This window comes from Mustela lutreola, chromosome 10 (assembly GCF_030435805.1).
Source record: "Mustela lutreola isolate mMusLut2 chromosome 10, mMusLut2.pri, whole genome shotgun sequence".
Lineage (NCBI taxonomy): Eukaryota > Metazoa > Chordata > Mammalia > Carnivora > Mustelidae > Mustela > Mustela lutreola.
Genome location: NC_081299.1, coordinates 45,910,467 through 45,924,857, shown reverse-complemented (window position 1 = coordinate 45,924,857; position 14,391 = coordinate 45,910,467). Strand labels below are relative to the sequence as shown.

General features: G+C 43.2%; 1 protein-coding gene across 6 annotated transcripts in view; it reads left to right on the top strand.

Annotated features, from left to right (window-relative positions):
- Positions 1-14,391, top strand: part of DAB1 (DAB adaptor protein 1) — a 1,141,240-nt gene that overhangs the window by 992,992 nt on the left and 133,857 nt on the right. For all 6 annotated transcript variants that reach the window (XM_059136979.1, XM_059136977.1, XM_059136982.1 and 3 more), the window contains 2 exons: positions 2,090-2,229; positions 10,797-10,895. In XM_059136979.1, the coding sequence (XP_058992962.1) occupies positions 2,090-2,229; positions 10,797-10,895 (239 nt within the window). The remainder of the gene's footprint in view (positions 1-2,089; positions 2,230-10,796; positions 10,896-14,391) is intronic.

The window sequence follows — 14,391 nt, the reverse complement described above, 5'->3', positions numbered from 1 at the left end:
GTGTTGAAGAGGCAGAGACGGTATCTGGAACCCATATCCTTCCCAAGAGCCAGAGCCAGCCCTAGGCCGCCCCCACCCAACTTTGCATGATCATGCAGAGAGCGGTGACCTGTAGGACCACAGCTGTGGTGTTGAGCTAGATGTCTGTGCAGGGTGTATCATGGCAAGTGTCTTCTTTGTTCTGTGCTTTAGTCTCTGACATCCGCCCTCACAGAATCCTGAGGCTGAATTTTTACATTGATTATAGGTTCTGAATTATCATCCCTGTGTTATATCTGCTTTGTGGGATATGATTCAAAGGCTTGAATATACCAGGAGTTAGCAAGGGTACAGTGGGATAAAGCACCAGCTGGCAATTAAGAGTCCGACTCTGCAGACGTTTCTGCTTTGTGCCCTCCCTCCCTCAGCATCGTATCTTCTATGTGCTTCTTTACTGGGCTGGTAATAGTGGCAACAGCTGCCATTTTCTAGAACTTAACCACGTGAATCTGTGCTTCGCACATACTCTCTCCTATAAGTTACTATTCACCATAAATCTGAACATAGATACTGTATCCATATTTGACAGATGAGGAAACTAAGGCTCAGTAGACAGTTTAGTTGGTTTTCAAGTGAGAAAGCCATGATTCGAAATGAAGATGTCCACCAAAGCTGCCGCCTTCTTACACAACTAGCATAGCACGTTGTGCATTTTAATTTCTGGTCGCCAAAATCTCGAGCTTGTAGGGGCACAGACTTTGTCTCCTACGTCTGTTGCAGTGAGTTATAGCATCTGGCACAGAGTAGACTCTCAGTGAGGGACGACTGAATAAATAAGTGAACCGCAGGTTAATGTTTTTTCAATTGAAAAGCATTATGGAGTGTTAACTATTGTTGCTGTTTTTCCTCTGTTTTCAGCTCCAATAAATCTCAGCCACATTATAGAAAGACCTTAGTTTGCACATCATATAGGTAAAGGGAAGTAGGCTGAGTTCTTTCTCACTCAGCTCATTCTGCCCCATGATGGCAGGCTTGATGGAGGAGGTGTTGGAAGTTCAAGTTTGTGATGTTCTGGGACGTGAGCATCAGAAGACAAGAGTGCCCCAGGTTTTAGGAACCATGGTTGCAAAGTTTATGAAAGTTTGATGATATTAGAAATTTTAATTCCTGTGCATTCTTCTTTTTTTCTGACTGGGTGAGCTAGGGGCAAGCTCCTTGAATTCTGTGATGTTTGTACTCTTTGTCTAGAAAATGGATATGGTTGAGGTTTTACGAAGAGTAGGGATCAAGTTTATAAAACATCTCCCAAGAAACACTCAGCTCACAGAAACTTTACTGTCCTTATTTTATGTGGATGTATTTGAATGTCTGGTTGACACAACCTAGCAAATTATTATGTTAATAATTACCGAGAAAGGCTATTGCAGGGTATGGGCTCACCATACCAAGTAGCCTCTTTCTATACACACACACAGGAGTTAGCAGAAGAGATATCATAAAACCATTTTTTGATAATTGTCCCTGGGTCATTACTTGATACAAAGCAATTACTCTGGAGTCTCACTATAAAACAGCCCATGGAACTGGGTGTAAGAAGGTCTTGGACCCTGGCCAAAGTCATATGAAACGCTGGAAATGCCAAAGAGGCTCGGTGCTAATTCTACTCTAACAAGAATGTCAGACCTGAACTCTTAGTAGGTGGTGATTATTTGTTGAATACCTGGTGTGTATTAAGCTCTGTTTTGGGAGCTTAACATGTGTTGTCTGATTTAATTATCTTAATGCCCCATTGGGATTGGTTATTTTTAACTCGTTTTTTTGTTTGTTTGTTTTGTTTTTTGTTTTTCTTGCCTGAGAAAGCAGAGGATCTGAGAAAACTAATTTTCGTTTGGATTTTAAAGGATAGAATCAGAATTTTTAAGTTTAATTTTTTTTTTTAATTTTTAAATTTAAATTTAAATTTAAAAGGATAGAATCAGCCTTCTTTCCTACTCCACCCAGTGATTTAACTTTCTTAGAAACCAGAGAAGGAAGCTCAGCACTTGAGATATTTAAAGACAATGGGACCTGCATACCTACATACCTGAATCCTGCTTTTCTCTGTTTTTAGGTCAGGATCGCAGTGAAGCCACTTTGATAAAGAGATTTAAAGGTGAAGGGGTCCGGTACAAGGCCAAGCTGATTGGGATTGATGAGGTTTCTGCAGCTCGGGGAGACAAGTTATGTCAAGATTCCATGATGAAACTCAAGGTGCTGTGCAAGCATTTTACTTTTATTATGGGGGAAGGGAGTGATTATGATCATTATGGTAAAACTTTTTACTTATTCATTTATTAGTAAATTACATGGTTCACTGATGAATCACTGCATGTATTCATTGAGAAGAGATTTCAAGCGTTACGAAAATGTTTATTGAACACCTACTATGTGGAGCTATTTTGTGGGGCCCAGTTTTGTAACTTCTGAGCATATCACCTTTTACTCAATGTTCTCTTCATTGTGCAATACCTACAAAAAGAAAAGTAAAACTGTCAAATGTTATAGTCCTTCAGATTTTATGAATCTTCACCCCTCTGTTATTTTTGAGTACATTTTAAATATTTTACCATATGAGAAATATGATAAAAGATGATGTGTTAAGATAAAAGCTAATTTTATTCATTCTTATCATTCCTATTAATGTTTCCAAACACGATGTAAAAGAAAAATATTTTTTAAAGTAATATGTATGAGATTGTGGGATTTGGACATATCACAGAGAGGTTTCTGAAAGTAAATGCTATAAAGAAGGCCTTTTTATTGAGAAATTGAAGAAAGGAATTGGAAAAAAATTAATATACACAATAAAATTATGTTATTAAATAACCTTTTAAAACATATAAAAAAGAGCATCATTTGTTCCCACATTTTTTTTTAAAGATTTTATTTATTTATTTGACAGAGAGAGGTCACAAGTAGGCAGAGAGGCAGGCAGAGAGAGAGGGGGGAAACAGGCTCCCCGCTGAGCAGAGAGCCCAATGTGGGGCTTGATCCCAGGACTCTGAGACCATGGCCTGAGCTGAAGGCAGAGGCTTAACCCAGTGAGCCATCCAGGCGTCCCGTTGTTCCCACATTCTGGTCTTCATTTAGGCTTCATTTCTTTCTTTTAAAAAGTGATTTAAAATATTGAAAAAACAAATGAGTGAGCAGGAAGTCTATACAAAATACCTTATGCATTTAACACATATAATATAGGTATCTTCCTGATTATAGAATTCACAAAATGTTCTTTGTAAAATATTTTGAAAATACAGAAAAATATAAGGAGAAAAATGAAAATCACCCATGATACACAAAGATCAGTGTCAACAATTTTATGTATAACTTATGATCTGTCTTTGTATTTTTAGGTATATGATATGAATTATAAACACATGTAATATAATTGGAATTACTATTTATATAGTCTTATATCCTTTTTTTTTCTCACCTAATATTATGTTATGAGAATTTTTTTTCATATCTTCAGATAGTCCCTCAGGATACAACTTGATCAGTGTATTTATTTTTTTTAAGTGTAAGAAAGGAGGAACAATAGGAAAAAAAATATATGTATATATATGCAAGGCTGGCCAAGTGCTTCCAGCTACAAACCGGGACAGTATCTGTAAAACACTCTCTATGTTACCTTTTCTTTCCTATTTGCTTAATAAATCAGAGCTATTATTTTTATTTATGCTATACAAATTGTCTCAGCAGTTTAACATGGGTATCAGATGCTAAGTGTCCTTGTAGTATGACTGTAGGAATCATCATTTTTAAAAAATCTTAATTTTCTTTCTTTTTTTAATTTTTAAAAGATTTTATTTATTTATTTGAGAGAGAGAGAGTGAGAGAGAGAGTGAACATGGTCTGGGGGGAGAGGGAGAGAGTATCTGAAGCAGAGTCTATGCTGAGCGCAAAGCCCAAAGCAGGGCTTGGTCCCATGACCGCAAGATTGTGACCTGAGCGGAAACCAGGAGTCAGCCGCTTCACTGACTAAGCCACCAAGGCACCCCAAAATATTAATCTTCAAAACAGTGTACCCATTATTTTTTTAGCTCTTATATAACCAAGCTTTGTTTTAATAGTTATGTATCTATTATAAAGTATTCTAGAAAAAGGTTTTAAAGATACCCATATCATGATTTCACAGATTATCACCTTGTAAAAAGGTTAATGTTTTTTCTTCCTTCCTTCCTTCCTTTCTTCCTTCTTTTCTTTCTTTCTTTCTTTCTTTCTAATTAAGCAATGTTATGAGATTTTAGAGCACCCTACTAATGAGCTCTCTTCTGCTAAGCTCCAGTCTGATTGATAAGTAGATAACAAAGTCTGAGAGGAGGAATTCTAAAGTCCAGTCTTATGACTGATAAATGCTTGGAAGAAGGACGTTACTAGGATACATGCCAGAGTGGGCATCCTGGAAAGAGATGGCCTGCCACGCTTGGTTCGTGGAGCAGTTGGATAACTGCATCCCTTCCTGTTCCCGCCAGCCCCCGTCCAGCCCCTGAGCAGGACCTGTGATCCATGCATGAGGTCAGACCAGAGGGCAGCCTCTCTAGCAGTGGGCACGTTGCAGAGAGAACCCCAAACACACTGAGCCCGGAGTCCTCAGCCTCCCTCCAGACTCCCATCAGATAGAGCTACGCCTTCTCCCCCAAAGAGACCCCACTCAGGGATAGGGATGAAGGCCAGGATCTTCATTTTTGCTGACGGTCCCTTACTGAGCATGAGGCCAGGCTGCCAACAAATTAAAGGACATCAAGAAAAATCTACCAACAGCCTGGTTCTCACCCAGAGCCACAAGTAGGTCTACTGAGGAGCTGATGCTTCTTCTCCCGGCCTCCTGGTAGAGAGCCACTCACCAGGCCCATGTCCCAGAGCACCTGTTGGCCAGCTCCATTCATAGAAGCTCTGCGGTCTGAGGGGCTTGGAGCAGGAGTCTGCCTGTGCTCGCTGAAGCTTCTCCGTCTGCCTTCACGGTGACTCAAGCTAGTGGGTCCAGGCCTGGCGATGACTGCTGACTTGGAGCATGTGCATGTGTTACTTGCCGTGAGGTGCCCCATCTGTCACCCCTCAGATCTGTGAGGTCCCCAAAGCCCTGAGAATTTGTCCTGCCATGACACACTCCTGTCAGATGCACGGAGCTCGTGGAGGGGTTCTTGGTTCCCAGACAGTTGTGTTTCATTATTTGCAAATCGCAGAGAAGAATGTTGACATTTCAGCTCCCAGTGGTTTCTCTCTTTAGGAAACAGAAACATAAATGATCGATTCTCCATTTGGCCACCTGCCCAGGAAAGAAAGAGACAGAGAAGTACAAAATGCCTGTTAAACCTTGCAAAAGGGCGCACTTGTTCACATTAGGTCATATGAGAAATAAAAAGAAAATCTGCTTTCCTTTGCTAGACTCTGTGAGGCTGGTACCTTTTCCTGTTTTAGAGAATTTTCTTCTGGATTGTAAAGATTTAAGAGGGGAAATCATATTCTAAGTATGAGTGGGCTGTTGCCTGTCCTCCAGCAAAACACCATTATCGTATTTTAATTTAGAGTCAACATAAGCTTCTTCTCATCTATCATCTCTTTTGATCTTGTGAGATAGATATTATCCTCTCTGTTTTATACATAAGACATCTGAGGTTCATAGAAGTTAAGGGATTTGCCCCGGAACCTTCATTTAACCTGTGTTAAGCCCAAAATTTCAAACCTCAGTCTCTGGACGTCCAGTGTCTGATAAGACGTAGTTTAATGCTTAATTATCTTCTTTTTTGTATCTCTGTTTAATTTATCTTGGTTGCCCAATGAGATTTTAAGCCCTTACTGGTAAGTTCCTGCCCAGTACCCACACATCATTGACTTACAAAGTAGTCAGCTTTCAGAGTCCTTGGGCAAAAGGATGGTGGTTGAAACTCCAGGAGGGGATGGGCTCTCTCAGAGACGATGCCTGGAGGGCTAATTTCAGAGCTCTAAATACATCCGCTGGGGTCCTCTAAGAAGCAGAGCCTACCCTGGCTAGGTGAGAAGAGGACACTTTAATGAAAGAGCCACTTAGAAAGGGTAGGTAAGGGGCGCCTGGGTGGCTCAGTGGGTTAAGCCTCTGCCTTTGGCTCAGTTCATGATCCCAGAGTCCTGGGATCGAGCCCCACATCGGGCTCTCTGTTCGGCAGGGAGCCTGCTTCCCTTCCTCTCTCTCTCTCTGCCTGCCTCTCTGGCTACTTGTGATCTCTGTCTGTCAAATTAGAAAAAAAAAAAAAAAAAAAAGAAAGAAAGAAAAAAAGAAAAGAAAGAAAAACACAAAGAAAGGGTAGCTAAGGCTAAGTAAGGGATCTAGGGATGGTGATGCTCTCAGGAACCTGCAACCATAGAAAGCAGCCACCACCCTGGGAGGAAATATATTCAATGAAACCCAAAGAGAGCAGGATTGAGGAGGAAGCCTACTCCCTCCCCAAGCGAAAGTATAGGCACTGCCAGAGCTGTAGGACAAGGAAGGAAAGGATGTGTTCAGAATACCCTGAGCTCTCTCCTCAACCACCCTCTGGTCTCCCGCCCGTCTTGCCCTGGTGGAACCCAACTGGAATCCAGAGGGCAGGAAGCCCAGAGGACCAGGGATTGAAGTCCACAGGGGCCAGGCTCTGGGCACAAAGCAGAGGAGAAGAGAATACTTAAATTCTTTTTTTTTTTTTTTAACTGGGAAAAGTGAAATTTGGGATTAGTTTTTTTCCAAGGCTTCTATAGCTAATAATTGGGATGGTTGGAATTAGAGACCACTTTTTTGTTGTTGGTTTTATTTATTTTTTTTTCATCATAGAATGTTCTGGAATAGCACTGCAGGTTTTCAGCCATCCATGCCCGAAACCTGTTGTGTTTTCCTACCTGCTTTTCAGCATCCACTGAGATCACAGCCATCCCACTATGTGCGTGCACTGTGCGGGTAGGGTTTCTCAGAGCCCTCTCCTGTGCTTCCCCTTATCTCATCCTCAGGGGACCCGTAGCTGGACAGGGCATCCTGTTAATCCTGCCTGACGCATCTGACCCTTTGTATGTCACTTCCTTCCTGGGGATGTTTGTGTCCATCATTTCACAAGCGTCTGGCACATGGCCTTGCTTCATAGTATGAATGTTAGTACCTATAATAACGATAACTGTTACTCACCCAGCTCTCCTGCCATGCGACACACTGTGCTAAGTGCTGATGCGTGTAACTGTTCTCAATAGCTGAACACCCTTATGAGGTAGGAAATGTGATTATTCTCATTTAAACGTCCCCTTCACTGTGGAGTCTGGGAGCCGATGGTTCCACCTGGCTGTTTGTAGAACATTTTTGACGTATCTATAGTATATTGCGTAGTCATTTCTTTCTTTCTTTTTTTTTTTAAATCTATGTTTCTCCCCAAAAAAGCTCTTAAGCAAGGTTATAATAGAAGGAAGCCCAACATAGGAATCTGAAAGATTCCCGTTTGACTTTTCTCTCCACCTTATTAGTTCCTTGAGGTTTCAGGAGGTCATTTCAGCCCCTGGCCTTATGTTTCCTTATATGTAAACTAAGAGAGATGATTTTTCACTTTCTAGGATTAGGGCATGGGCTATGTTATATGACAGGGAAGAGAACCTGTAGCACGTAAGAGTAGGTCCCCAAGAAAATGCTTGACTGTATTTTCCAGATTTCCAGCTGTGACTGAGGTGACTAATGTGAGGCACAGAGACCCGAAAGGCACCTACTGCCACATCTTCTGACCACCCCCTCCCCCCTCACCCCCCCCCCGTCACCCCCTTGCCCAGTCCGAGATGTCTCCTGGACCTCTGCTGGTTCTGCATCCCCGCAGTGAATAATCTTGTGGGGAGATGAGACTGTGAGGCATGCCGTCTGCTGGCAAACTTGCATGGCCTTAGTGTAATTTTTCAGAGCTTGACTCGAGGTCCTGTCTCACAGGAGAAACATGCTTGATAAAATTAGAGTTTTATTTCCCCAAAGACAGCCCTGCACGGATAGTCCTTCCCTCTTTCATTTGTCATGGAACGCCACCCGCAGCAGCCCCAAGCAGGAATGCTCCTGGAACACATGTGTGGGCTCTTTCCATTCCGTCCATTTCCTCGAGTGTACAGCTGCATTTTGCTGTTAGAGGCGGCAGTGATTCAGGGAGCAGAGGACTGTGAGGACTGCTTCCAGGACAGAGACGTTGGAGCAGCTCTCCTTGAGTGGAGGTGCCGCCCTCTCCCCACCAAGGACGGTGATGTCCTAAGAAGAGTTAAACAAGAAGGAAGGCCTCCCCGTTCCTTTGACCCAGTCCCTCCAGCCCTTCCCTTTATGACGGAGATACTTCTCGTTCTCTTTCTGTGTTAGGTCTAGAGATCGGAAGTTGGAGGTCCAGCTACAGATAGGTAGCCGCATCAGGTGTTTGATTCCAAATCCAGCTAAGAACCCAGAATTCAAGGTGAAGATTCCCAGGGTTCAAAGTCTGGCCGGCCCACTCCCTGAGGCAGGCAGAGTCACTTCCTCTTTCCCCTGCTGACTTGAGGCTGCGCGCCATTCTCAGTCCTGGGCACGTAGGATGGATTAAAAAGAGTTCCTGGCACAAATGAGCTTTTGTTCTACCGGGCAAAGGCAGACGGTCACCAGATGAACCAATAAGTATGTCAGATGGCAGTAAGGACCGTGAGGCAAAAGGAACCAAGGAGGTGCAAAGGGGGCGGGGTTCGGAGACCGTGTCCCCAAAAAGATGGCTTTAGAAATAAGAATTACAGAATTTTGCAGCCCTGGGGCTGTAAAAACCTACTTTGGCCATTCTCCCCATGTTCCTTAGAATCTCCCCTCAGTGAATTCACAGAAAAGTAAACTGCACATTGAGGACTCTAGAAACCTCTGGGTAAGCAGGACCGTTACAGAGACAGAGGACTTAGCTTTGGGGGATGAGTCACTCTCTTCAACTTTTGAGAGGACAGGCAGTGCCAGAGGGTTTTCTGGTCACTGAGCAGCGGTCCTGAGGGACCGAAAGAGCAACACTGGGGAGGGTTACCTGGAGAGGTTTTTGGCTTGCTGGACAGAAGCCACCATGGGAAGGATTAGGTGCTCCCTACAGCAGAAGTCTGGAGAGCTGAGTTGCAGGCTTAGCTCTCCGCCAGCCCCCTATGCTGCCTCAGCACAGCCAACCCCTGCCTCATAGACATCAGTTTCCTCACTTGTAAGCAGGAAATGTGGAAGACTTTTCTAGCTCTGACATTCTGTATGTCTGCAAGGATGTAACTGGCACTCAAGAATGAATGGGTGACTCGGGAGGGAGTGGATTTCCTGCTAGTAGGTCCCCAGGAACCAGAGCACAGAGTTTTAGGGACAGTCATTCATTTACTAGAAGAGGTTAACTATTGTGACATCCCTGTAGTGTTGCAGGCACCGTACTGGGTACTTGATATGAATTTTCATTTAATTCTCTCCCCATGCAAAGATAGTGTTTACACTTGAGGAAGTGGCAGTGAGAATTAAGTCATTTGCCCAAGATCACGGAGAGCCAGGAGCATAAACCAGCCATCTGGATTGCACAGAGCGTTGCTGGTACCCACAGTAAGGATAACCAAACAGCCTCAAAGGGGGGTGCCCCGTCCCTGTGTCTTCTGGTCATCCCTGTTCCGAATACTGCTGCTTCTCTGACACTGGGGTCGTGAACATGCTCTTCTGACATGAGCACAGATGACTTTTATCTCCCAGAAACATGACATCATGCTGATTTTCAATTTTTCTACTCCTAGAAGCTCAGAACTATAACTGCTGATAAGTGGACTTGATCTTGCACTCAGGGCAGTCTGATAGCAAAGACGGGGTTAGAAGCTCCAAAACACTTAATGCAGATCTCTTGTCCTCACCCTCTGAGTGACACCCTCATAGGAAGCCCATGCTTCCCTGTCACTGGCCGCCACAAAAGCTAGTTTAAAAAGCAAGTGTCTTCGCCCTTAACTTACATCCTGTCAACTGTGGGAGATCTCTGGATAGCACATTCATCCTGCAAGAATGACAGAGTGCCTCTTCCTTCTAGGGACTGTCCTGGGCACCCAGGATAGAGCAGTGAGCAGAGCGACACCCCTGCCAATTGTGATGTTTGCCTTCTAACTGACTCGGATACGTAGCTTTGGTTTAGAAAAAGTTTGGAAAAGTGGGGAGACAGGGGCATTGATCAATGGGATGTGTTTGCTAGGTACCTTCCTACTGAAAAGAATAAAGGAAAACAGAAAACTTGTGTGGGTAAAAAACTGCAAACCATAAGCATGTAACTCTGGTGATCGTATTTTTTCCAGACAAAAGGAGACATGCAGTCTGGCCGTGGTTTTTATTTTCTTTCTACTCTCTAAAATTGATTATGGTGAAAACTGTCTCCAGTAGTAAAGATAAAATCACATTTAGGAATATATTCTGTGACTCCTCTTTATTTAATAGGTTGAAACCATATACAGTATGAAGGCCAGCAACATATTATTAATAAGAGGATCCTATTGTATTAATCTTAGGGTCTTGGATTCTGAGCCAATATCTAGCCATAAAGGAGGCGTTCTGTAAATCTTAGGTAGTCATGTGAATCAGTATCCAGGTGTCTGTTGATACAGTGTTAGATATAATGTTAGGGTACCCGTTACCCTACAATATCAAGAAGGGGCCAGCACACCGCGGAGGGAAGCATGGAAAGGGCAAGTGTGAGAGAGAGCAGTGAGAGAGAGAGTGGTTGGTGGTATTGGTGGGTGGTATCTGACTACCACCGGGACTGGAGGGAATCTTCAAACGTACACTCTCAAGTAAAAACTGTGTCCTCTTTCAACAGGGCGTTGTTGCTGGCGCACGTTCCAAAGGAGAACACAAACAGAAAATCTTTTTAACCATCTCCTTTGGAGGTATCAAAATCTTTGACGAGAAGACAGGGGTAAGTAAAAGAATCACATGGCATGATGAAATTGAATCCATTGACAGATGTGCCCTTAAAAGCCTGTCCTCTCTGGGCAGGAATATCAAACAAGCATAAAAACACATAAAGCGACTGACAAACTTGATCAACTGTGATTGTCCATCAAAGGGAGGCTCTTCCCTGACTTGGCCACAGTGTTTCTAACGGTGTGATTGTGATAAAAGTGTCACACAGGCCAGGAATCTAGCGGAAGACTGATGAGCTTTGAAGCCCGGTGGGTGATGTGACAGCTGAAGTTAAATTTCTTTGTGTGTTGGCAACTTTAATGACATGCATTCTAGAGGGAGACGCATGAATGTCTTTTGACTTGGTCAGAGCCTCTAGAGTCTCCTGAGTTTAGCCTGTGCCACCTTGCAATTGCTTTAATCGCAGAGAATGGAGTTTTCAATCTTGGGAAAATCTGTCACCGCATGACCAGGAAATGTCAGGGTTGATGTGTTTGTTGAACCTGCCAAGGAAGTGGTTTGTGTTTTTATCAACCCCCCCAGCAGCAATTAGCTCGCACACTCATCCCCAGGGCTGCCTGACATTGGTGGTGTCCTGTTCACTGACGATAAGGGAAAAACAGAAAAATGTTCTGCGCTCTGTTTGGTCCAGAGAGCAGGAGTCAGATGGACGTGGTTTGTTCTTTTTATTCCTTCCGTGTTTTACAGCTTATAAAATACTTTACATATAGCACCTCCCTTGTACTTCCCAAGTTAATTTTCAAATGCTGTAGGCACCTCCAGACTCAACCAGCAAAGTTACTCAACCTTAGTCGTTTTGCATTATATTTTCTCCACTTTATTCTGACTCGTATTGGGATCCCATATGGGTAGGAGGATGATAATTTAATGGTAAAAATGGGTTTTGAAGAGAAGTTATTTTTGAATAATTAGTAATAGGATAGATATTTGTCTGCCCAGATTCATAGGAGCATTATTCACAGTGACCAAAAGGTGGAAACCATCATTGGATGAGTGGTTACAGAAAATGTGGTGCCTGCCTCCCATGGAATATGAGTCCACAGAAAAAGGAAGAAAGTTCTGACCCATGCTATTACATGAAGGAAACTTGAAGACAAGCAAAGTGAAACAAGCCAGTTATAAAAAGGCAAATTCTGTAGGATTCCACTTCTGTAACATATCTAGAGACATGAAATTCAGAGAGACAAAAGTGGAACAGTGGTGGTGAGGGCCTGTGGCAGGGGATGGGGGGTATGTGATGAAGTGTGAGTGTTTACTGAGTATAGAGTTACCATTTGGGAAGAGGAAAATGGAGTTTGTGATGGATTGGAGGAGGCCCACTGTATAACGCTGTTCATGCATTTCATATCCCTGAACTCTATGCCAAGAAATACTTAGAATGGTAAATTTTTAGTTATGTGAAGTTTACCACTATAAAAAAGCTCTTGGTGATAACTCCCCTTCATGGGGTACCTACTGTGTACTAACATGCATATCAGTCATGTTACATACATGATTCAGTTTTGCCCTCACAGCAGTCTTATGGGAAAAACAATAACAACAATTAATTCATCAAGCACATAATATGTGCCAGGCATTATTGTCAACCCTTTGTAAATACCAATTCTGTTAACCCTCACGACAGCCCTGTGAGGTAGATGGCAGTACCCTCTCAAGTTTATAGCTGGAGATACTTAGGAGAGAAACCAAACCTTCATTTATTGAAGGTAAGTGGTGGTTGGAGACAGGATTAGAATCCAGGTTAGTCTGACTCGTGAATCTTCTAACTCAGCCTTGATGCTTGTTATCGCTCAGGATAAGTGACCTTGCCAAGGTTATTGAGCAAATAGGAGGCAAAACTGGGATTTGGCCTCCCGTTAGCCAAAAATATTGTCAGGGCAGTTGAGCTCTCTATGGTCAAGAGAGGTGGGCCTACCTGGGGATGCTTTGGGAGAAGGGAGTTTAGAATGAGGACACGAGCACCTGGAATAAAGGAGCTTGACCACCATAAGAAGTAAGAGCCTAATGAAAGCCTCCCCTGCCTTAATAAAAGGACTGTTTCTGAAACCGGGGAAGTTTTTCCTTCTCTTGGGGAGACTACAATTTGGAGACCTGTGTTTGGTCTTGAACCTCACACTTGAGAAAGGACACAGGCAAATCAGAGTGTCCTGATGTGGGGGTCCAAGGCCACTGGAAGACTAGAAACTATGTTGAACCCAGACTTCTTAGCACAGGTATAGCCTCCTGAGCTCCACACAGGAGGCAGAGAGGTGTGGGCTTGTAGAAATGGGTAGGATGTCATTGGTTCCCTTAACATCTTAATTGGAGGGAGACCAGTAATGTGGATCGAGCCTAACTGAGAGATTTATATGCCTAAATACTATGTCATCGTCTCTCTGGTCTACCTGCCACCATGACAGCTGACATAACCGAAGGAGTAGGAGTGAGGTGGGGTATCAGATACTTTATCTTGTCCAGGAGCCATGTTTTTGGGCACTGCTGTTCCATTATGTAACCCACTGTCAGATAAGCTGTGCCTAGGGGATCGTTAAAATCCCCATCACCGAACTATAACTCATGAGGGGAGGTGTTTTATATTAACTGAGATGTAAATCCTCAGTCAAGGGTAGCTAACCTGGCCCCAAAGAAAGATACACCAAACTCTCTAATGCTGTTTTTGATTCTTCAGCTGGACACAAAAGAGAACAACAGTAAAATCATTATTTTAGCTCAAAGCATTTGACTTTGGGGGTGGGGAAAGAGTCTGATCCCTGGTGGAGAATCAGGGAGAAGGCAGAGTTAGAGGTTTTCTGTTTGGCTTACTTCACTCTAGTTCTATTTGATTCACATTGGGCCCTGGTAGCATCCGACTTCTGCAACCTGAGTTTGTTAATATGTCTTGACCCAAGTCTAGGGAAAGCTAGTAGAAGGGGTTGAAGGTGTAAAAGAATGAAGCAGAGACAGCAGAAGGCAGGACACCCCCTATTAATAGCATTCATCTCTCCCAAGAGTTGTGTGGTAGCAGAAGGAGCTGACTTGTTCTGTGTGACCCAACAGACAGAACCAAGATCGGGGGATACAAGTTTCATTGAAGCAGTACGGGTTTATGAGGAGGAGGAATTTTCTACCAGTTAGATGGACCACCTTCTGTGCTAGCGAGTTCCCCATCACTTAGGAGTGTCCAAACCGCAACCACATGATGGAAAAATTCTGGAAGGGAGTCAAGTAGAGGATGAAGTATTGAGCAAAGTCACATCGAAGTTGAATACTGAGACTAGATTTAAAAATCTGTTTCTTCCTTAAAGTCATCCCTGTTGATGTGATTTATCTTCAGACAGATGGGGGTTTTTCAACCTCCATTGGAGTTTATGAGCAGCAACAGTTTACTAAACCTTTGTTGTCGCCCAGCAGGGGACCAGCTGAATTGTGCAGGATAAGAGTTTAAGTGAAGTATTTTGTCCTACATATCAAGGAAATGGAAAGCTGGGGTTTTGTCATTCGGAATGACA